General features: G+C 43.7%; 1 protein-coding gene across 5 annotated transcripts in view; it reads left to right on the plus strand.

The window, feature by feature from the left end:
* Window positions 1–23,304, plus strand: part of LOC146966198 (uncharacterized) — a 104,755-nt gene that overhangs the window by 47,513 nt on the left and 33,938 nt on the right. For 4 of the 5 annotated variants that reach the window (XM_085762943.1, XM_085762941.1, XM_085762944.1 and 1 more), the window contains exons 4-7: window positions 4,158–4,271; window positions 4,971–5,057; window positions 7,057–7,245; window positions 12,252–13,901. In XM_085762943.1, the coding sequence (XP_085619069.1) occupies window positions 4,158–4,271; window positions 4,971–5,057; window positions 7,057–7,245; window positions 12,252–13,901 (2,040 nt within the window). Of the gene's footprint in view, window positions 1–3,630; window positions 3,856–4,157; window positions 4,272–4,970; window positions 5,058–7,056; window positions 7,246–12,251; window positions 13,902–23,304 lie in introns of those variants that run through there. The other variant, XM_085762945.1, reaches the window with a different exon arrangement.

Here is a 23,304-nt window from a genome sequence, read left to right on the forward strand (position 1 = left end):
CAGAAAATATGACTGAAAAAACACAATAATAATCAGTTTTGGAGATTTTATAATTGACTCATAATCTCAACTCACCACCCCTGAACAGAGGTCACACCAGGTCACACAGTTTGACCCACAAACATCACAAAGTTAAAGCTTTTAAAGTGTTTTTGTTATAAATACAGACGGTGCAGCAGAACAGGTGCAGTCACGTGACCTCTACAGCTGTGAGCTGGATGTTGGATGTTGGATGAGCTGGATGTTTGCAGCTGCAGGAGGAGACGTGGTGACGATGCAAAACTGCATCTTCAAGTCCAGTGTGGTCTGACTCTAGCGCTTTGTGTTTGCATTATAATCAGTATATCGGCACTAACTGCAGGACAACAGATGGACACTGAGACGTTCGTTCACTATCAGACCTGAGGTGATGATTATCATATCTCCTCTGGTCTGGAAGGTCAAGTAGTGATGATGACTGAGGAGTAATGAGCCTCCTGTCGAGTGCTGACTCATCTACCAGGAACAATTCATGGGACATGCTCCAGAAAACACACACATGCACACACACACACGCACACACACACACACACACACATGCACACTCAACATTTGATGCATCACAGTCGGTCTCCCTCCTCCTTCCTTCAAGCTGAGCAGTTCACCACCACCGCTGGTGCATTAACCACAGTCTAGTGTGTAGTACAGCAAAAAATCTCTCGTGTGTGGACTGAAGTGACCCTCCCAACCCCCCAACCCCCCCTCAACACCCTCCACCCACACAAAATGTGTCTGACCTCAGGAGGTCTAATATCTGCTGACAGGAAATAAAAATTCAGCTCAATGGGGGAATTTCACGCCTGGTTTGACATCGATGTTTGTGACAAACTGCTTCGTCATCGGCTGGTGACCGGTTCATTCCAGCTTCTGGTTGGTTTTTAAGTTGTTTTTAAGTTGTTTTCCCTTCTGAGAATCCAAATTCACAACCTCCACTTCACCTCAGATATTCATGGGGCCGCGTCACATCACGCAAGGACACAAATGCACACACGCAAACTTGACAACAAAAAAAAAAAGACGAGACTGAATCTAAACATCGACAGTGCCGTGAAAAAGTATTTTCCCCCACCCCCTTCCTGATTTCTTAGTTATTTGCATATTTGTCACACTTAAATGTTTACGATCAAACAAATTTGGATATTAGACAAAGATAAAGTAAATATAAAATACACTTTTTAAAGGATGATTTCACTTTTTAAGGGAAAAAAGCTCCAAACCTTCCTGGTCCGATGTGAAAAAGTAATTGTCCCCCTTGTTAAACCTTGAACTAACTGTGATAAACCTTTTTTTTTTTTTGGAAAGCTCAGTTCAATTTCACTCTCCACACCCAGGCCTGAAAACTGCTGCCAGACCTGTTGAATCAAGAAGCTGTTTGCATGAAGTAAAGGAGGCAAAAAGATCTCAGAAACCAAAACGTCTGGAAAGTCTTACAAAGACATTTCTAAAGCTTTGGGACTTGGGACTCCAAATTTGTTTGATTATCTTAAACATTTAAGTGTGACAAATATGCAAAAAACTAAGCAATTACTACTGTAAGAAATACTTTTTCACGTCATTGTAGATGTTTATAATGGGTCATAAAGATGGAGAAACACTGAGCTCAATAAGTTTGGTTTCAGACTTCATTTAAAACCTGTATCTGTGTTTTTCCGCTTGTGTTTCGTGCACTTGAACGCACCGCGGCTGCAAATCTGAGCATTTAACAACAAGACGACATCAAACCTCCTCTGACTCTCTTAGCTGTGTGTCCTCCAGTCCGGCCCAGAAGATGTTTTTTTGTCTTTTTTTTGACTGACAGCGAACCAGACAGCGACCAGCTTTGAGGTTATGTATTTGCGTAACCCCCTCCTCCCCTCTCCCCTCTCCCCTCTCCCCCCTCCCTCCCTCCTCCTCTGGGCCACGGCTTTGGATCAGGCCGCCGTCTCTCTCTCCTCTCAACCCGAGTCCACCCGGCGTGCGGTTCAGAACGAGCGACTGGGAAACACAAACTGTTGAAGGTTTTTCGTCCCAGTGCCCCTGACTGCAGACTTCACCCCCCCACTCAAAGCTGCTTAGTCTGACTTCAGCACCTTGGACAGCAGCACAGCTCAGCAGGGGAAACGTTTCTGCTCCACTGGTTTTTTTTAACCACGAGGAGCAGAAGATGTGGAGGAGAGGAGGAGTGGTGCATGATGGGAGGTCTGCGGTGACCTTGTGTGTTTCCTGTTATTATTTTATTTTTTATTTACCAGGCAGAAAGAGAGAGAGAGAAAGAGACACAGACAGAAGTCGAGTCTGCGAGTGTTTTTGAATCGATGGGTGACCCTGCCCACGGACTGTTTTTATTTTATTTTTTTGAGTCCTGCAGAGACAGACGATGCACATTGCACATTGATGGCCGCCGCCGCCGCCGCCATTACCCCCCCAAATACCCCCCCTCCCCTCCCCTTTCTATCCCGCGTGTGCGTCTGATCCATGGAAGCGTTTGTGACTTTGGGTGGCGTCTTGTCTGTTCGCCTCACTGTCACCCTCTGTGGACGCTGCTGGGAGACACTGGTGCCTCCCTCCTTCTGTCCTCCTCTCCTCTCCTCTCCTCTCCTCTCCTCTCCTCTCCTCTCCTCTCCTCTCCTCTCCTCTCCTCTCCTCTCCTCTCCTCTCCTCTCCTCTCCTCTCCTCTTCCTCTTACTCCTCCTCTCCTCTCCTATCTATCCTATCCTCTTCTCTCCTCCTATGTTATCTCCTCCCCTCTCCTCTCCTCTCTCCTCCCTTCTCCTCTCCCCTCCTCTCCTCTCCTCTCCCCTCCTCTCCTCTCCTCTCCTCCCATCTCCTTCTCTCTACTCTCCTCTCTCCTCCTCTCCTGCCACCTCCTCTCCTCCCCTCTTCCTCCTCTTCTCCTCTCCTCTCCTCTCCTCTCCTCTCCTCCTCTCCTCTCCTCTCCTCTCCTCTCCTCTCCTCTCCTCTCCTCTCCTCTCCTCTCCTCTCCACTTCCTCCTCCTCTCCTCTCCTCTCCTCTCCTCTCCTCTCCTCTCCTCTCCTCTCCTCTCCTCTCCTCTCCTCTCCTCATCTCATCTCCTCTCCTCTCTCCTCCTCTTCTCCTCTCATCTCCTCTCCTCTTCTCTCCTCCTATCTCCTCTACTCTCCTCCCCTCCTCTCCTCTCCTCTCTTTTCTTCTTCTCTCCTCTTCTCTCCCCTCCTCTCCTGCCACCTCCTCTCCTCTCCTTCCTCACTTCCTGTTCATCCATCCATCCTTCCTACTTTTCCCTCCTTACATCATCATTATGTGTTTCCCCCTCTTTTCCTTTTCATCCTCATCATCCTCATCATCCTTATACTGCCTGTTACTCTCACTCCATCTTCCTCCTCCTCCTCCTCCTCCTCTGGTTTGGAGACTGGCACAAGAGTTGAAGGGTGACTACAGGAGGAGGGAGGGAGGGAGAGAAGAGGAGGAGGAGGAGGAGGAGGAGGAGAGGAGGAGGGGGAGGCGCTAGCTGGCGGGGCCTGAGACCTGAACCAGACAGACAGTGAGACGTCACACCACCAAACCCAGACTCCCCGACTGCGATTGCATTCTTGTGTGCGTGCGTGTGTGTTCTTGTGTGGCGATTGTGTGCGTGTGTGTGTGTCATTGTGTGTAACTGTGTGTGTGTGTGTGTGTGTGTGTGTGACGGGGGGTTCACAGTGTTAGTAGCTCAGAGCCAGCTGAGGCTGAGGCTGCAGCAGTGGAGACAGACAGAGACAGAGGCAGTGAGCAGCACATAGCAAACACCACTGCATGTTGAGTTGTATGGGACTGGGATTATACTGTACTAGATCTGCTTTTGGGAGGAAATCTAGCAGGTGAGAGTGTGTGTGTGCATGTGCGTGCATGTGCATTTTGTGTGCAGCAGTCCACTATTTACAGTAGAAATGTTTATGTTTTTTATAAATATCTGCTGCTACTGCTGCTGAATCAGGAGGTCATATGTGTGTGTGTTTTTGTGCAGCGGAGTGTGATTTCATTAAATTAAGTTAAATGAAATGAAATGAAATGAGGCTGGTACAGTAACACGTCATCATCATCAGCGCTGGCTGGCTGGCTGGGTGGGTCTCTGATGTTTTAGTGATGTGCTGTGTTGTCCGTCCGTCCGTCCACGCTGCAGGTTGTAAGCTGACCTCGGGGGGACAGACGGCAGCTTCACGCCCCGAGCCGCAGGGAGAGGTGCGGCCGCCGTCGCTCGAGCAGAAACAGGCCCTGGCTACAGACTTCCTATCAGGTATAGGAAGGCCCATCGCCACGGAAACACAGCTTCTTTATTGATGATGATGATGACTCTGTTGTTGATTTTAGGGAGTTGACAGGAAAGTTTTGAATTATAAACAAGGAGGGAGGAGTTTAACATCTGCAGTCGGAGCAGCTGATTCACTGCAGCAGCAACTCAATTGAACTCAATGCATGAACTTCAAACTTCACTTTGAACTTTAAACTTGATCATCTTGACGTGAAATGACGTCATATCTGCAGAACGATTGGTCGAAAAAAAGCGCATACATGTAGCTGTTTAGCTTTGACCGAGGCAGCAGCCAATCACGTCGCAAGAGCAGAGGTGACAGATGTGTTTGAATGAATAACTATTTATTATGAACAGACAATTCAAAATAAACGTGTCATTTAAAGCACTAATGTGTAGTTTTATATATATATAATGTATCTCAGAGCTCCGTCCTGTAGATTTGAACCTGTTTGGTCTAAAATACGTGAGAGTTTGTGTGATGTTGTGATTCCTCGGTTCCTCCTCGTTGTTGTTCTCTACCTCTGCCTCACCCATCCTAAATTATTAATGCCCTATGACTAAGCACCTCCTCCTCCTCTTCCTCCTCTATTCCCTCTCTTCTTTTCCCACCTCCTCCCATCTGTCCATCCCTCTCTTCATCATCTGTCTCACCTCTCCGTCTCTGTCTGTTTTCCTCCTCAGCCTCCATGGCCGGTTACTCCGACCCTCTGGGTTCTCAGACCAGCGCCGCTCAGATGATGGACTCAGGCCTGATGGGAGCTTTCTCAGGTAAAACTCTCACTTTGACATTATTTCTCTCTCTTTCTCTCTCTCTCTGCAACACCAACACTGACTGACTGTCTGTAGCCAGTTAGCATCAGGAAGCAGCATCATAATAATACAAATATTCTTCTTGTCCTCAACTCAGCACGTGCCGTCAGAGAAACAGCAGCCGTTGTCTCATTGTAATACTTCCTGTTTCAACACCTGTTGCCAATAAACTGCCTTTACTTACATATTGATCAGATTAACAACAGGTGTTCTACCTTTTCCAAACTTTGCACTCAATAAGGACAAAATACTGTACAAAAGTCAGTTTTTATCTCATTCTGCTGCAGTTTAAATATAAATACTGTATATTGAAGGTTAAATTGACACCACAGTGTTTTATATACAGTATATTATATTTACATATGAGATAAAAGATACTTGAAGAGTCAATATTGTTTTTAATCCCAAAGTCAGACAGTCACTGTTTTTCTTACTCAGCTGATTTTATCTGAACTTTCTGCATTTTAAACTCAAATACTGATAATAACTTGAGTGACCAGCTGATAAATAATGAATCCTGAACTCATTCATTCACATATTCAGCATATAAACTAAACACACATATATTTAAATTTCTATCTCCATGACGTCAGTAATGTGCTGCCTGTGTTCCTGCCTTAGTAAACGTTGTGTGTTGACCTTCCAGAAAAACAGTTCAGTACAAACATGAATTAACCTTCAGCCACTGAGGATCATCACATTAAACATGGCCGACGACGTCTCGCCACTCAAAATCCTTTTTTCTTTTTCTTTTTTTGATTTTTTGCTCATTAGATAAAAAACGTTCTCATTAAAAACGTTGATTTAGTCAAAAAAAACGGCAAGCATCTGAATCCAAACTGTGTCTGTAGAATCTGCCCCGTTAGTCGCAGTCGGAGCTGCTGCTGTCACCGACTGGATCTGCTGACACACACACACACACACACACACACACACACACACACACACAGTATGAGCTATGAGGCTGAGTTATGCCTTTCACTTTGCCAACCTCTGCATACCCAGCTCTCACTGCTGCCTTAATGAGACCTGTCGTCGCTGGGCCACCGAATTACTGCTCCAGGCTTCAACACACACACAGTCTCACACACACACACAAAGTCACTGACACACACTGTCTCGCACTCTCTCACTCTCCCAGACACTCATTCTCATACAAACACACATGCAGTTGACACTTTAGTCCATCAATGACCCCTATAGTTTCAAATAATTTAGCTTTAAAGGGATAGTTCAACATTTTGGCAAATTGGCCCATTGCCATAACCCCTATAGTCATAGCAGTAGGTTCGTTTATTTGTCCGTGCAAGCTATTTTTAGAACGGCGGAGCAGAGCCGTGAGCTGCTCAGAGCTACGCTACGGAGGCTCATTATGGGATTTCTTGGTTTCCCTCATCAAACTCATCAAATACACAATCAGAGTTGTTTTAGAGGTAAATACAGAGACTGCTTGATGAAAAACTGTCCCTGAAGGCAACGTGCATCAGCTGTTTTGCATGAATTTGCCTCTAAAACAACTCTGTCTGGTAACGTTGTGTTATTATCTCATAGCGTGGTGAATGTGCAGGTCACAACTTGCGTTGTGGAGTTGTTGGATTATGTGTTTGATGAGGGAAACCAAGAAATCTGAACATGTATCACCTGAGGCAGTGCAGGAAAAGATCAGGCTCCCATGAGCCTCCATAGCGTAGCTCTGAGTAGCTCGCGGCTCTAAAAATAGCTTACACCGACAAATAAAGGTAACAAACCTACTGCTATGATTATGGCAATGGGTCAATTTGCCAAAAATGTTTAACTATCCCTTTAAAACATGATGCAAACTAATCTAATCTCACACAGTTTGTTATTGTTATCTTATTTTAGCTCCAGTTATCCATTCCTAACCTTCTTTCTGCAGCCACAGTCTCTCCAACACCGACCGACCCCTCGTTCATATCCGTGTTGTTTCCCCCCTCAGGTTTCTCCCAGCCTGGAGGGAAGGGGGTCACCGTGGACCTGGGAGCTGCCCCCGTCTCAGCAGACAGGCCTCCCAGTATAGCGGAGCCGCAGCATTTCATCCCCACGGTGGGTTTAGACGCCGGTAAAGACCACAGCCCCATGATGCCCGAGCCCCAGGCTCCACGCAGCCCCGTGGATCAGTCGGCAGGTAAGAGACACAACGCCCAGCGCTTCGGCTGGAGTTAATGAACTTTTATTGGTTATAAATTCAGGAAAAAGTTTGTTACAGAATAATTCAGAGCTGAAGGATGAGTGGACTGAACTCAGCACCGGTGGTCACCAAGCCTCAGTCTGTGCCGAGTGCTACTTATCATGACCTCATTTTATTCCAGCATCTGCAGCTGTACTTCAGTTTTCTATAGATTTTTCTTTTTTCTTTCTCTGTCTTTTTTGTTTTTCAGTGGAAAAACATGTTGCTTTATTGGAAACAGGCTTTTTAAACAAACAAAAAGATTAAGTTTTCTATAGAAAATTCATATTTGAAACAGTATAGGATGCAAAAAGACAGAGACCAGTTTCCCATTGATTTACCAGTTAAATACCAGTGTGTAGGATTTAGAGGAGAACCTACAGAGGCCTTCAGGAGACTAAGAAAGTAAGAAGAGGTCTGGTTCACCTGGCCCGGCGTTGTCCTCTTACTTTTATGTCTCTCTCACTGTTACCACCTAAATAAAGGCAAAAAATGCTCCAAAAATAGCTTTAAAAATTGCAGAAATCCGTCAGTAGAGCCGGTTTTCAATTTATTCCTTCCAGGCTTCTGTAGAAACATGATGCAGACTCACTTCTGTTAACAAAAACACAACATTATAGATAGTATATTCCTTAAATCCTGCAGACTGGTCCTTTAAAGTGAAAAGAGGCCTGTGAGTGTGTGCTGCACTGCCTGACTCCCTCCACAGAGGGGAGCAGTGATGGAGCAGTGACCCCCCCTCCCCCCACCCCCTCCCTGTGCTGTTGTGTAGTTTTCTTCCCTACACACACACACACACACACACATTAATGTGATGTAGTCATGGGAGCTCAAGGTCAGCGGCGGCCAGCTGAGGCTGACATGTATAGGGTTCTGCATCCTGCTATAGCTGCTGGTCATATACTGACTGTGTGCATGTGTCAAGTCTGTGTGTGTGTGTGTGTGTGTGTGTGTGTGTGTGTAGCTGTCCACTCTGTGTCTTCTCCAGCCCCCCTCCCCCCACCCATAGGGCTCCTCTCCTCTCCTCTCCAGCTCAGTTCAGTGCACATTAGATCCTAGAGAGCGTGGAGTTGTGGTCGTCGTGGTTGTCGTTGCCGCGGCTCTGCAGCACCATGCTCACGCTAACCTCCCATGTGGCCGGTGGAACCGAGCACAAAGTATCAGAGCAGCTGAGCTCCCATGGTTCAGTGCTGCACGGCAGGTGTCCAACAGACCCCCCAACACACACACACACACACACACACACATACATCCATATACACACTGTTGTGCCTGCATGTTAAAGAGCAGGGTGAAAACATCTTCATCTGGTGAATTCACCACCGTTAGACTTCGCTTGGTAACACATAACATAGACACCATTCATCACCAAATAACATTATTACACATAAGGTAACATAAGGTTTTAAAAACAAAGGTAAAACAAGAAAAAGTAAAAAAATAAATATATATATAGAATAGATCTAAACCCTGCTGCTCCTCTGAGATCCTGCACCCTGAGCTTAATGGGTGTTAAGAGGTTGAGTTATGTCTGATAACAGCCAGCAGGAAGTCGTCTAAAAGGACAGAAAGCTCCTGCAGAAAACCATCTAATGTTGCGCCTTTGGTTCTCCAATAAAAGCTACTTTAAATTGTGATTAAAGTAAATAATTAATGAAAGATAATGAGCAGGAGTGAAATTACAAACTCTATAATGGCTCACAGGGTAAATTCAGTATCAGATTTTCATTTTTATTTGAATTTCAACTGCTTTTTCAAAATAAAAGCCTCACTGGTTTCAGGTGCAATCCTGAAATGTTCTTTTCCCCCCTATACATAGAAATAATTAAAACATTTTTATTGATATTTACAAAGAGCCTATCACATTATGGCACCTGATGCATTAAGTAAAGTCAGTATTGGTCCTGCATCCTTAAACTTTTAATGTGAAAGGTTTGCACACAAAATATTGCTGGTAACAAATGGATAAAAACTTGAGAATGAACTCAGAGATGAGTTTGCATTAATATAGAAGCTGCTCAGAACATATATCACCTGAGGCAGTGCAGGAAAAGATCAAACCTCTGATTAGAAACTTCTTCTTAAAGTGACAGATGCACAGTGTTAACACGGTCGGTCGGTGCAGCTCAGGTGAACTCACTTTAAACCAGATTCTCTCTGCAGCGTGTAAACACCGGCGACCAGCGAGCAGCCGGTTTGAATCATTACGAGCGAGCGCAGCCTCAGAGTCACAGCTTGACTCACTCTGCAGCAGATGGAGATGATTCATTCACAAAGTTTCCAATCAATTTGTAACAAGTGACGAGGGCACGAAAAAAAAGCGTAAAAAACTAGAGAGAAACTGCAGCAGCTTGTTAACCTGTCTCTGCCACCCAAGTCTGTGTGTGTGTCTGTCTGTCTGTGTGCATAATCTGTCCACTGGTATGTGTGTGTAAACTACTAGGCAACACAGTGACTCAACAATGCGGCACTCACCAGCCCCCCTCTCCTTTTTTTACCAGAGCAAAACTATGAAAACCTGGAGGGACTCTGTCGTAAATCTGAATTAAAACCAACGTGGAGTAAAAACAATAAACCACTTACTCACCTGAATATATATACAGTATATGTGTACTGTATGTATATATATATATATGACATTATATAAATATTAGCATAAAAAACAGTATGAACTCCTAGAGTCCGAGTCCAGACAGATATTGATGGTCTTTAATTGATCTGTCTGGGCCAATAAAAGGAAGAAAATACCACGTTCTGTTCTGTTCTGTTAAAAATATATATTTATGTATCTTTGTTAAAGTAAAGTGCAATAAATGTGACATTTAATTCCCCTTATTTTAGGTCCTATATTATTTCAGACCTTCTGTCTCAAGGTGACCTTAATGAGGAGGAGATTTCTTTTCTCACCTTCAGTGTTTCTCACTAAATCAATTTTCTTTATATTATTTAATTCTGTCTTGTTGACACTGATGATTTGTGGCCTTGAAACGTCCCTGATTATAGATTCTAGGCAACAGAATCTGTTCCTGAATCAATAACATGACGGATATTTTTGAAAAATGGAGGGCCCCAAATGAATGATAGTAGTTTTATGTGTTGTTGCGGGTCAGAGTCTTTTTACATAAAGTCACTTAGCAGCTGCTTTATGTGCAGTTTTATATGGGCACAAGGTCCTTTACACTTTGTTTAATTTACATTTTGAAAGCCAGCGAAGGGGATCTGTCACTCCGGTGATGTATTTCTTAATTAAGAGCTCTTTCATTCAGATTTGCAGTAATTAGATTCTGCCTCCATCAGAAACAACAGGCTCTGGCTTCACTCCAGTCATAATAACATTTGGAAATGATCCAGTTTCTGCTCTGCTGTTTTTTTTGTAATTCATCCAGTTGTTCTTCTACTGATGAAATGACACAATAACAGTATTATAATATATATTAATGTGCTGTATGTGATGCTTGCACAGTTTAATGAGTGTTGAAGTGGTTCTCTTACAGTACAGAGACTTCTCTTTCTGTCACGGGTTTGTTAGGATGAAAAATGACCCTCCAGAGACACTGTACAGTACAGCTGCTCCACTTTCACTGTCCTTCTCAGTGTGTGTGTGTGTGTGTGTGTGTGTGTGTGTGTGTGTGTGTGTGTGTGTGTGTATATAAATAACTGGAAACTAAAAACAAACTGGGCCAAAGCGAAGAAGAGCGACCTGGTCTTTGCTTCTTCTCCTCTCATCTACCTCAGATTTCTCTCCGTCTGATTCAACCTGACAGTCGACTCTGACTTTGTAATAATTTGCCTTTCAGACCTGAGCTTTATGAAACTATGACCTCAAAAAAATAAACCAAAGAACCCACAAACAAACCATGTTTCGGTTACAGCATTACTGCCTGTAATTGACCTTTTTTTTCTTTTATTTTTTCTTTATGAGACCATTAAAGCGGTGGTTTTGTCTCTGAGTCCATGTCAGACTGTGTAGCTCTGTTGTGGTTTCAGCTCTTTTGCCGCCTGATAATTTCTGTGAACTCGACCCCGAGGCTGCAGTGAGTCAGCCGCCCCCATAAAACACAACTTATCACTTTTTCTCTACATTAAGAGCGCATGTTTGTGTGTGTAATGTGTGTGTAATGTGTTAAGTAATGTGTGTGTGTTCGGTCGTCATCCCTCCGAGTGCTAGTTCACACTCGGCATTTACACAAAAGGAATTTTTCAACATGGATTTTTATTTTAATGAGATGAAAAATCCGTCTCGTCTGACTAAAGGGCAACAGATTAAATGAAAAAAGGAAAAGTTTCCCCTCGATTCACTTCCACAAAGACTTTTTCTATCATAACAAACGCTCCTGGCTCTGGATTCCATCCGTTTAAAAGCTTCTCTCATTTTTGGTAACACTTTACTTGAATAGGTATTCATAAGATTGACATAAAACTGTCATAAACATCAATGAATACTTATGACAGCTGTCGTTAAGTGTCATTCAGTAAGTTATGTCACTTTTGATGCAAAGTTGACATTATTTGAGATGTTCCTTGTTCTGACAACTTGACATAATTTTTAAAGTTTGGCCATTAGGTCTGCTATGACAGTTTAAATTGTCTTTATGTCAAGTTGTCAGAACAAAAACATCTCAAACAATGTCAACTTTGCATTAAAAGTGACATAACTTACCGAATGACACTTAACGACAGCTGTCATAAGTATTCATTGATGTTTATGACAGCTGTTATGTCATGGTTATGACAGTGTTATGTCCATCTTATGAATACCTATTCAGTTACCTCATTTTTCTTACATTTTTTCAAAATTTCTAAAAAAAAAACCCTTTGCTGTAAATGTTTGTTTACTTTCAGTTTGTTTCAGACTCAGATTGTTTGTTTCTGTTGTTTTCTGTTTGAGTTGTTAGACTAAAGGGAACACCCCCCTCCCCCACCTCCCCCCGACTTTAAACTCTCCCCTCTTCACCCACAACAAGGTGCCTTAGGCGACGGCTGGCCGGACGAGGCCGGCTGCATGTCCACAGACCTACCGTTCACCCCCAGCGTCGCCAAGGTGATCAGTCGCCATGCGGCGGCCAATCTCACATCCTCATCCTCCAAGCCCGAAGACTCGCCGTCGTCGCAGCCGCAGCAGCACGACGCGTGGACGCCGAGCGGCACGGCGGCGTACGCGGGAGGAGACGAGCGGGAAGGAGGAGAAGGCTCCGACAGGAAGCAGAACAAGAAGAAGAAGAAGAGGCGACAGAAAGGTGACGAGGGATCGTACGAGCAGCAGCAGCAGCAGCAGCAGGAGAGCCGGGGGGGGCCGGCCGAGATGCAGGCGCAGGGAGAAAACACCCCCCCGGCCTCGGCAGAGGAGTTCTACCACCGGATCGGCCCGAGGAGAGACAAGGGAGGAGACGGGAACTGGGAGGAGCAGCTGGGGAAGAGCGGCGGTGGCCGAGGGAAGAAGGGGAAGAGCAGGAAGAAGCTGCCGGAGGAGTGGGGCGTGATGGCCGAGCCCTTCGTTCCCTCGGCAACAGCAGCAGCATCAGCACCAGCAGCATCAGTGACCATCTCCCACCCCCCCACCGAGGAGCTGATGATGGACGTGGGGAGTCCAGATGTGGACGCCGTCGCCGCCCAGAGCGTCGTCTGGAAAACGGGAGAAGATGAAGAAGCAGGAAGTGGTGGCGTTCTGCTTCCTGCTGACCTGTTGCCCCCGGTGACAGAGGCTCCCATCAGCCCGCTGGTCCTCAACAGTGATCTGAAGGCCACAGCGGCTCCCTTCACCATGCCCTCGCTCGGCTCCTTCCCCGTCGCCGCTCAACCAGCCGATCCCTTTGACCTGCTGATGATGGATTCGGAGAACGCCGGCGTGGGCGACGACCACGACGACCACAGCCGTGTTGTCTTCTCTCCGGAGAGCCGAGCCGCTGCCGGAGCAGGAGGAGGAGACACGGTGGACAGCGGCATGTTCGACATCACCGCCACCAGCTCCGTTCTGCAGGAATCTGTTCTGCAGGATGTGGCTGGAGAAGAAGACACGTCGGCCTTCAGCCCCGCTTCCCAGCCGAGCCCGGGCTTCCCGCCGCTGCTGAAAGGCGGCGATGTGGTGGCTTCGGCGCCGCCTCTTTCTCCTTCTGATTCCTCGTGGCTCCTCAACGATTCGCACATGAGCAGCAGCAGCAACAACAACGACAGCAGCGACTTGTTCGACTTCACCGACATGAGCTCGTCCTCCCCGGGTCACCACCACCACCACCACGCCGCCGTCGTCCTCGGTCTGTCCTTCGACGCTCCGAGTCCCGCTCCGCTCCGCTCCCCGAAGACCACGGCCCAGGAGCTGCAGAGCAAAGAGTCGTCGTTGTCGGGACAGAAACCATCCAAGAAGTCTCGCTCTTCGTCCTCCTCGTCCTCCGTGAAGAGCCCCACCTCCCCGGGAGCGAAGAAGTTCCCGCCACAATCCGCCAGCCCTCCCCCCTCCTCCTCCTCTTCCTCCCCTCCTCCTCCTCCTCCCTCCGTCAGTCCTCTGGGAACGCCGGGATCGGGTCTTAACCCTGCAGCTAAGCCCTTCTTTCCCAGCTTTGCCGATCCGGCGGAGGAACCGGCTCCACTCGCCCCCCCCACCGCCGCCGCCATCGAAGGTTGGTTCCTGAGCCGCGGAGACACTAGAGGTTAAAACCTACAGTAGAGTAACTAAACAGAGGTGGTTTGTGGTTTGTCGTGCATGATCTTTCTACTCATTAGTTCAGATATTTGAAAATTGATTTCAAATATGATTTGTTTGGTGCTTGGGTGCTTTTTTTTTTTTACTAATTAGATGGATCATTAATTCTTCCTCCTCCTTGCATGGACACATCTATGTTACAACAACACAACAACAACAAAAAACAACTTGGCTGAAGCTTTTTTGACTCTTTGTCCGGTTTGTTGAGTGACTAACGCATGATGAGCTCAGGTGTGGACCCACCTGGAGGGGGAGGGGCTTCTCCCACAATGCACCGCGGGGGATGACCTCATAATTAACAGTGTTGCCGTTGACAGGTGTTGCTACTACTAACCAATCACAGTCCTTCTCTCTTTAGAGACACCACCAAATCAGAACCAACCTCCTCTTCCTCCTCTTTCTTCGTCTTCTTCGTCTTTTTCTTCTGTCCAGGTGTTTGTGTTAACACGGTAATCTCCATCTCTCCTCGTCCTCCTGCATCCAGGGCTGAGCTGTCTCTGTCTCTGTCTCTGTCCCTCTGTCTCTGATTAACTCTGTTTCTGTACCACTTCCCCTAGAAAAGAGTTTTGGGAAGAAAAAAAGAAAAAAAAAAAAGAAGGTGTTGATGTGGACTGACCTGTGTTTGTTGCTGTGCATCGACAGTTCACAACCTCCTGGTTTTGTCTCCTGAGTGAAAACTCTGAATGAAATGTCACATTATAATTGTTTTTTCTGTTGATTCTCTCCTACCTTCCATGTCCTGTGATGGTTTCTGCTGCGTCGGCCGCTTCTCCACCTCAGGTGAGTCCAGTTTAAACTCCTCCTCTTTGATTTGTTGTGCTTCTTTTCCTTATGACGATCTGTGCACCACAACACAAGCTTTCTCTTCTCCTTTTTATTTTTACTTGAGCTCCCTGTGCAACCTCTCGTTTGTGATTTTATGGTCTGGATATCAAGAGTGTGTCTTCTTGGTAAAAGCAGGACGGTGTCTTGTTGTCCTTGTGATTTGCAATATGCAGTTTTTAAAGAGGAAGTCTGGTCCTCCTCTGTGTCTCTAACCCTCCTCTCCTCCATGTGCATTTGTTTTCAATGAGAAATGAATCCATGGAGCGGTGGATAAGGTTATTTATCATCTACCATGTCACCATGTGTATATCTGTGTAGTTTTATCTGTCATCAACAAGAGTTTACGGGTTACGGGGTGTGTTACTGTACGTTTGTGTGGCGGTGTCGCCATGGAGGTTGGTTTTCAGCCAAGAGACGCTCCATTCTCCCTGGAACTAGTTACAAGTCATTGATTTAACCAGAACTAGGACTCTGGAGCTGCTTAATTATGGTAAAAATGTAGCAGAGTTAAGCTAAAAATCCTGCATAGTTCCTCTTTAACCTTTATCATAAGCTTTGGATACTGACTGAAACACTGCAAGTGCATCCAGATCTGAAGTAGTTTCCTCACCCGCTGTGACAAAAACAAGATATTGAGGTGTTTAAAGGAACATGATAAGAGATGCTTCTTTGATGCCCTGAGAACATTTTATGATGGCATCCATTTTTGGAGGAGACCTTGGGGGCAACTCATCTCAATCTGATGCCTGGATATGTCAGGATCTTCAGGAGCAGCCGGAGGAGCGACCGCGGGGGGGGAAAATATAAAAAAACTATCTTGTGTTGGGTTGTTTTCTGTGTCCAGCATCCGTTTCTGTCTGAATGAATGGAGAATAGAGTTGTTGTTGTTGCAGTGAGACGCAGTCAGAGGAGGGAGAATATTAATGTTCATGTTCAGCTGGAGATTTAAAAATAGAACAGTTCGACTGTATCTGTGTGTGTGTGTGTGTGTGTGTGTGTGTGTGTGTGTGTGTGTGTGTGTGTGTGTGTGTGTGTGTGTGTGTGTGTGAACTGATCAGATCAGATGAGAGTTACATGATCAGCTTCCTGTCCAGTGTGTTCGCTCTAATGTGGAAGGGTTTGTAATGTTTGCAGTCACAGACACAGATGTATGTCAATGCATCAATGGGACTATTGTTAAGTTTGCAAGAGCTTGTTTGTGTGTGTGTGTGTGTTTGGCCTTTTCTTGAGGAGCTGAAATGTGTCTGTGTGTGTGTGTGTGTGTGTGTCTGTGTGTGTGCTGCTGTGATTTATGGAGACGCACTTCCAGAGGATTCATTTCCTTGTCCTTCCTTTCAACACTTCCTGTCTCTGCCTCCCGTCTGAGCTGTAATGAGCAGCGAAGCCGCCTTCAGCTCGCCACAGGAACACAGCAGAGGGTTGAACCTGGCTATTAAACCGCTTTGATCAATGCAACACACACACACACACACACACACACACACACTTCACTTCAACAAGACCATGAAGGGCTCACTTTAGTATTTCTGCTTCTTCCAAGTCACATTGATAAAAAAAATACATTGCAGCTTTGTAGACTTAAAAACTTCAAAAAATGAATTCCAGCTTCTTAAATGTGAATATTTCTGGTTTCTTTGTTCCTTTCTGACAATAAACTGAGTCTCTCTTTGGTTTGTGGACAAAACGAGACATTTGAGGACGATGTCTGGTGGTTTGAGAAACACTGATTGATATTTTTCAACATTTTTTAACATTTTATTGACCAAACAACTAATCCATTAATCGTTTACATAATTTGACAGATTAATCGATAATGAAAATATTCATTAGTTGCAGCCCTACAGCTTTGTGGATTTATGTTTAATGTGAATATGTTGTCGTTGCACGTGCACGTGCATGTTGCAGCTTGTTGCACTCGCTGCAATAAAGACACAGCAGCATTACTGTAATTGTTCTGTATCAGGTTTAATGTAGACACTGTGTGTGTGTGTGTTCCTGTGTGAACATTAACACACACACACACACAAATAAGAGAGAGAGCAAACAGAGAGGAACATATGCTGAACACAGCTGGCTGTGTTTCCTCTGTGTAATGAGACCTTGTGTCAGAGTCCATGGGAGGGTCCGTGTCACTGAGACCGGTGTTTAAAGCCTTGTGCAAGAGACAAGAAGAAGACATGTGGAGCACAATAAGAAACAAGAGGAACGACTTCCAGAGGTTAGAGGAGAAGAGGAGGGGGGAGGAGAGGGAGAGAGACGGAGGCATGAACCAAAATGAGTTTTGGAGAGACGGAGGATGAAGGAAGAGCTGAGGGACGAGAGGAGAAACAGACGGAGGCAGGTGGAGGAGAAGGACACTTTGTAATCCTGTCTTGGATGTGAGAGAAATACAAATTACACATATAGATACAAGAGTAAAAGTCAGTGTAGAAAATGATAGAAAGAGGTGAAGAGGAAAAAAGATTTGATGGAAAAACTGAAGGTAGAAGACGTGTGGTGAAATGAACCATGGTCTAGTTTATTAGGAAACAGACTTACAGTAAAGCTGCATTGGTCAGTGACACAGTGTTTTAGCATCTTTTAGCTCATTATCTCACAACTTTTATGTTATTTTTAATCCAATCTTATCATTCTTGTTAGTTTTGTATAATTTATGATTCCTGCATGTTTAATAGACACAGTTACCACTGAGTTTTAGGTGTTTAAAGACTGGCAGAGGTAAAACGATGGTGATTATTGGACTTAAATTAGCTTTTACACCATAAAAAGTCATAATAATAACAATAATGACAGTAATAATCATGCTCTCTGTGTCTAAACATGTTAACTAATGATTTGCTTGTTACTTCACTGCTTCCTCCTCTCTCTATGTAGTTCCACTTCCTGAACTTATCATTTCAAATTAAAAGCAGACGGCTGCAAAAACAACCAGGAGGGATTTTCAGACCACATTTGTAACAACACCTGTTCTCTTTCACCACCACCAGACTCACTCCTACACAAACACACAACACTGGTCTGCTCTCCCACACACACAAAGACACAAAGATACACAACTGACTCATCAAGCTATTTGAGGATGAACCCAAAATCCTCAAAAGGCAGACAGGCGTGAACATACTGTATCAGCGGGCTATTTTTACCGCGCGGTGCTTTTGGTGGTTGTTGAGGCTACACACTGGCCCATAAGGCCGTTCTCCTACAGTACGGCCTCGACTCTGAACGCAGCATGAGCTAATGTCTTCTGACGGCTTTGTGTCGGCGCCACTGTAACAGCCAACAGCTAACCGTAGGACAAGAGCGTGAGTCAGGCTCCGTTATTCATTTTCTTCCATGATGCACTTGAAGCTGCAGCAGCAAAACCTCATACAGAGATAAACCCCCCCCCCACACACACACACACACACACACACACACACTCCCCCCAGCTGCATGTGTCTGTGTGTGGGCTGTGATGGAGATTTAATCTGCTTGGATGTTGACATTTTAAGAAGAAACAAGATAAAACTTTGAGTGTGGAGTTTGTGACCCCAGTTAATCCTGCACGGTCTAGACCACAACGACAGACCAGACTGTTTTTTAAAGATGCATTTGTTTCTTCTGATACCTGCTCTTATCTAATCTCATGCTAATTAGCTGTTCATAAAGTCATTCTCAGTAGTTTGTTAAACACCTGTTTGGTTTCCTGTTCTTAATCATAGTGTCTCTATAGTGTCTAGCTTAACCATCCATTGTTGGATTTTCAATTTTATCCTTTATTGATAAATGGGTCGATGACATGAAGCAGCCCGATGTCAAGCGGTGTAACCGGTATTTTTTCATAAAAAGATGACTATATCCAAGACAATTAATCTGGACTCGAATGTGGAATAAATGTAATTCACTTTACAATGCAACACTATGTTTCTTGACAAATATAAAAAAATATTCGTCACACATTATTTAGATGAAAAGCGGTGTTTGTAGGATGAGTTCTGCCCAGTGTTGCTAAATGCATTAAAATTCAAAATCCAATTAAAGTCAAATCAATGTGATGTTTTCAGAAGAAAGTGTACATTTAAATCCACTTTAGGTAGAAAAAATTTTTTTTATATTTATTATTCTTTTGTGGTTACTCCATTTGACATTTTCAGGGCATTCAGTCTGACTTTTTTTTATTTGTCACTGACCCAAAAATAGATATACACAGTTAACCACCTAGGTATTATAATTTATAACTGTATATTCAAAAAAACAAACAAAAAATAGAACATGCATGTTGTCTTTATGAGATAATTTGGGTGGAGTTGCCCTTTAAGAGAAAGTCTGGTCTCTGTCCGTGGTGCTGAAACTCTGACTGAATGGAGCCAATGTTCACGTTTACTTCACATATAGAGTAGTACAGAAAATCAGCTGACATTAGTTCTAATCTTTTATTAGAAGTTTATCTTAATTATTCAGTAAATTAACTTTATATAGAACTGATCTGTGTGATTGTGATTAATCTCTTTGGCGCTCACTCACCTGCTTAAACAGTAGAAAGACATTGACCTCATTTCCTCTTTAGTGGAGCAACTTTCTTGTACCTCCAGAGTTTTGCTGAGGCAGCCAGTGAGTGTTACCAAGCAGGTCTGAGCTGTTTGAGCTGGTTTCAGTGGTAAAAAACCCAACATATTCCCTAAGTGGGTGTCCGATATTTTAAAATGTGTTTGGTATCGTCTGTGTGGTTGTGTGTAGTGAGCTTCTGAGGACTTAGTGTGTGTGTGACGGTGTCAAAAAGAGTCTGTTTTGCAGATTCAGCTTTTGCTAAATAGAAAAAAAATATCTATAAATAGAAGTGCAGACGACAATGACAGTAGAAGCTCCGCCGCCGCTCTCCCCAGGCGGATAGACTTCAGACGGAGTCAGAGGATTTAAAGAAAACAGGACAACAAGAACTGACAGACAGAGACAGACAGACTGAGGCCTGATGGACGTTCAGGCAGAAAAAGATAAAGTCGGAGCTGCAGGAAGAGTCAGGATTTATAGAAGCTGAGGCAGAGAGGGACAGACAGACATAAAGATCTGAACAGGTGAGACATCGACCTAAGAGACCAGTGTGGACGACGGAGAGAGGGAAATGAAACAAGAAGCAGTGATAGATGTGGATATAAAAAGGAAGATGAAACATAAAGAAAGAAAGAGAGGAGGCTGTTATACATGTTTGCCAGCTCTGAATAAAGAAGGAGGAAAGCGTCATGAATACAGATCAGATCGGTCCTGGAGGACGAGGAGGAGAACAACAGTTATCACCAGATGTTGGAGCGTCTTCCTCCACTGGTTGCATCCTGCAGCAGCATTTATATTAAAACAGGAGTAGATTTTAGTTTGGATGTACAAAGTGTTTTTTCCTGAGTCCTGACAGAGTTCAGTCGTGCAGCTGAGACCAATCACCTCCCAACAGATAACAGCAAGTTCAGCACAGCAGGGATCAGCAAGCAGTGATTATTATAACACAGAGCTTCAAATCTACTGCCTCCACTCGGCTGTTTGGCTTTTACTTCTGAAACTTTGATCAGAATGAGCTTGTTATAAAAATATGAATAAAAACAGAATCAGAATAAACAGCAGTAATAGCCTAAGATATAAAATGTGCAAAGTATTTGGCAGATTGATAAATAGCCAATATGTACAACCATTAGAGCCAGATTGATCTTATTTTGAAAGGTTTATTGTTTTGTAATTTACTGTTAAATGGCTTTTTCTCATCAAATCACCATATTAATGAGTATTATATGGAGGAAAGGCTCTAAATGTTGTGTATCCTCTCCCTTCTCATCCATCTGTAGCTACTACATCAACATTACAGCTCTTATATCACCAGAGACTGTTTCATGCCGAGCTGAACTCTGAAGCTCTGACACACATTTCAGAGTGAATATGAGTCAGAAAAACTGAAAGAAAACTTCACACCGGCAGCTTTTATACGACTCTGAACAGACGATTACAGAGACAGACAGACTGTTATAGAGACACACAGACAGACAGACAGACAGACAGACATGTAACGCTGCACAGTTCGTCCTTTATGCTTCAGCAGCCAGAAGACGAGTCCACTTAGCACCTCAGCTCTGTTCACAAGGACACACACACACACAACAGATGAAAGCCTGCACGAGATAATGAAGCTTTTCACAGCGGTATTAATTTACCACTCGACTAATCGACTTCTTGAACCTGATTTTCTCTCTCACACACACACAAACACACACACGTTCATTCATCTTTTGTTGAGAGAGAAAAACAACAAGTTGCTGCTTCCTGTTGAGGGTGTTGATGCAGGTCAAACTGGTATTTGCTGGGGGAGTTGTTTTGGAGGGGATGGGGGGGGGGGGGGGGGGGCAAGAGGAAGAAGAAAAAGGCACAGGGAGGAAGACGTTGCTATAGAGACGAAGGATCAGCTATTGTTGCCGTAGGAACAGCAACAGATGCCGGACTTAATGAGACGCTGCACTGCACACAACGACGTACTGGCTGGTGGAAGAGTTCATGTTTGACATTAACAAACGAGTGAAATGGATTTAAAAACAACTTTTTCTATCATTCTACTGTATATGCTAATATTTTACATCGGATGTTGTTATGGAAGTTTCTCGTTTTTCGTTGTTTAAACTTTGACCCAGAAAATATATACAGTAGTTATAACCATCTAGTAACTATAATATAACCTGTAAGGGATTTTATTCTGAAGGCCCTCCAAGAAAACACAACAGCAAAAACACTGAGAAACACATAACCAGTTTTCATTTTTATTATTATATATTTTTATATGAATAAGTTTTAATTGTTTCTACTTTTTAGATTTAAATCTAAAGTTGTACCTTTAATTTCCCAACTTTTTTCATTTCCAACCTGCTTCTATATTTCCTTCTGAGCTCATGAGTCACTGAATTTATGATTTTAATTTTCTAAATCCTTGTTCTTTCTTTAGTTTTCTTCCTGAATCAGCTCCGTTCTTCTGTACATGAAGTAAAACGTTTTTGTAACTTCGTCCCATCGTCCTTGAACCCGTGTTTACCGTATTTGTTGTCGTTGCCATAACAATAATGCAGAGAAACTGTACTGTAGATGCCGAGCTCCAGTTTGTGTTTTCTTATGAAGGTCTGAGTGAAAACAAACATGGAAACGCGACAAACTGTGGAAACGCTGCCATGAGATGAGACTGTGTGTAGGATTTCTGTTGAAACCTCAGTGGGAGGTCGTCGACAGTCGGCAGCTTCCTCCTCCTCTTCAGCTTCTTCATTATGCAAAACAAGTCAATAAAACAGGCAATGGTTGCGTTTCTGTACCAACTGGAGAGAAATATAGAGATAGAGACGAGTGGCTGCACATGTTTCCACACTGAGCCATGGAAAAGTCCAAATTCCTGGCAAATGTGGCGTCGTTTAATACTGAGCAGCCTGTTCAATGGGAGTGGAGAGCTGGACTGTGATATACTGGAGATGAGAGGGAGAGTAATCGTCCAACAGCAGCATGAAGGAGCCAGGAAGTGTGTGTGTGTAAGTGTGTGTGTAAATGTGTGTGTGACTAATCCAGACTGGAAAAGGACAGGAAATTCCACCTGAGACTTAATATAGATCCGACTTAAATTCATCAGCAGGAAACTGAACCGACACCAAACAAACTCGGCTTCTCAGCCTCCAAATCTGATGTAAACAAGGCTCAGATATTAAATCAGTTTAATTAGTTTATTACTAAATTATTCATGTAAAAATGTGTGAAAAACAAAATCTTTCATGTCGGCTACTCACAGTTTTTAGCCATTTTTAACCCTGCAGAGGTAGATTGATAAAATATTCAGTGCATATTCTTTCTTTCTTTCTTTCTTTCTTTCTTTCTTTCTTTCTTTCTTTCTTTCTTTCTTTCTTTCTTTCTTTCTTTCTTTCTTTCTTTCAACCAAGGTAATATACAACTAAACTTAATAATACACACTGCGTTCATATTCCATGGTTGGAAAGGAGCAGGGAGAAGATAAATCTTTTATTACCTTACTGAAAATAATCTGTCACAGTCACTGAGCAAAGTTTACATTGAAATAATGAAAACTCGAAATAAAAACAAAGAAAAAGTTGGTTAGATAACTTTAAAAACAAGAAAGAAGAAATAGATATTAATTTAAAAAATCCTGACTAAAAATTACAAAGAATTTCTGTCCATTTTTTAAGTAAATGTCACTCCAGATTATTTTCCAGTGCAGTCATTTGATCCATTATTGTCAGTGTCTCCATGTATATTAGATGGACTATAATAAACTCTGACACAGACATTCACGGCCTGACAGTGAATTCAAATTAAACATTAACATTTAATCTGCAGAATTTAATGGAATCAGAGAAAATTTAATTCACATTTAAATTTTGAATCTTCTGGATCAATATAAAACAGAGTTAATGTGAGGAAGTAGAGGAGTTTGGAACATGTTGGCCTGCTAATGTTACAGCACCTGTCGTCTTATTAGTTCAAGAAATAACGAGCGA

The sequence above is a fragment of the Trachurus japonicus genome, chromosome 20 (genome assembly GCF_045865225.1).
Source record: "Trachurus japonicus isolate A0001 chromosome 20, Traja_1.0".
Taxonomy (NCBI): domain Eukaryota; kingdom Metazoa; phylum Chordata; class Actinopteri; order Carangiformes; family Carangidae; genus Trachurus; species Trachurus japonicus.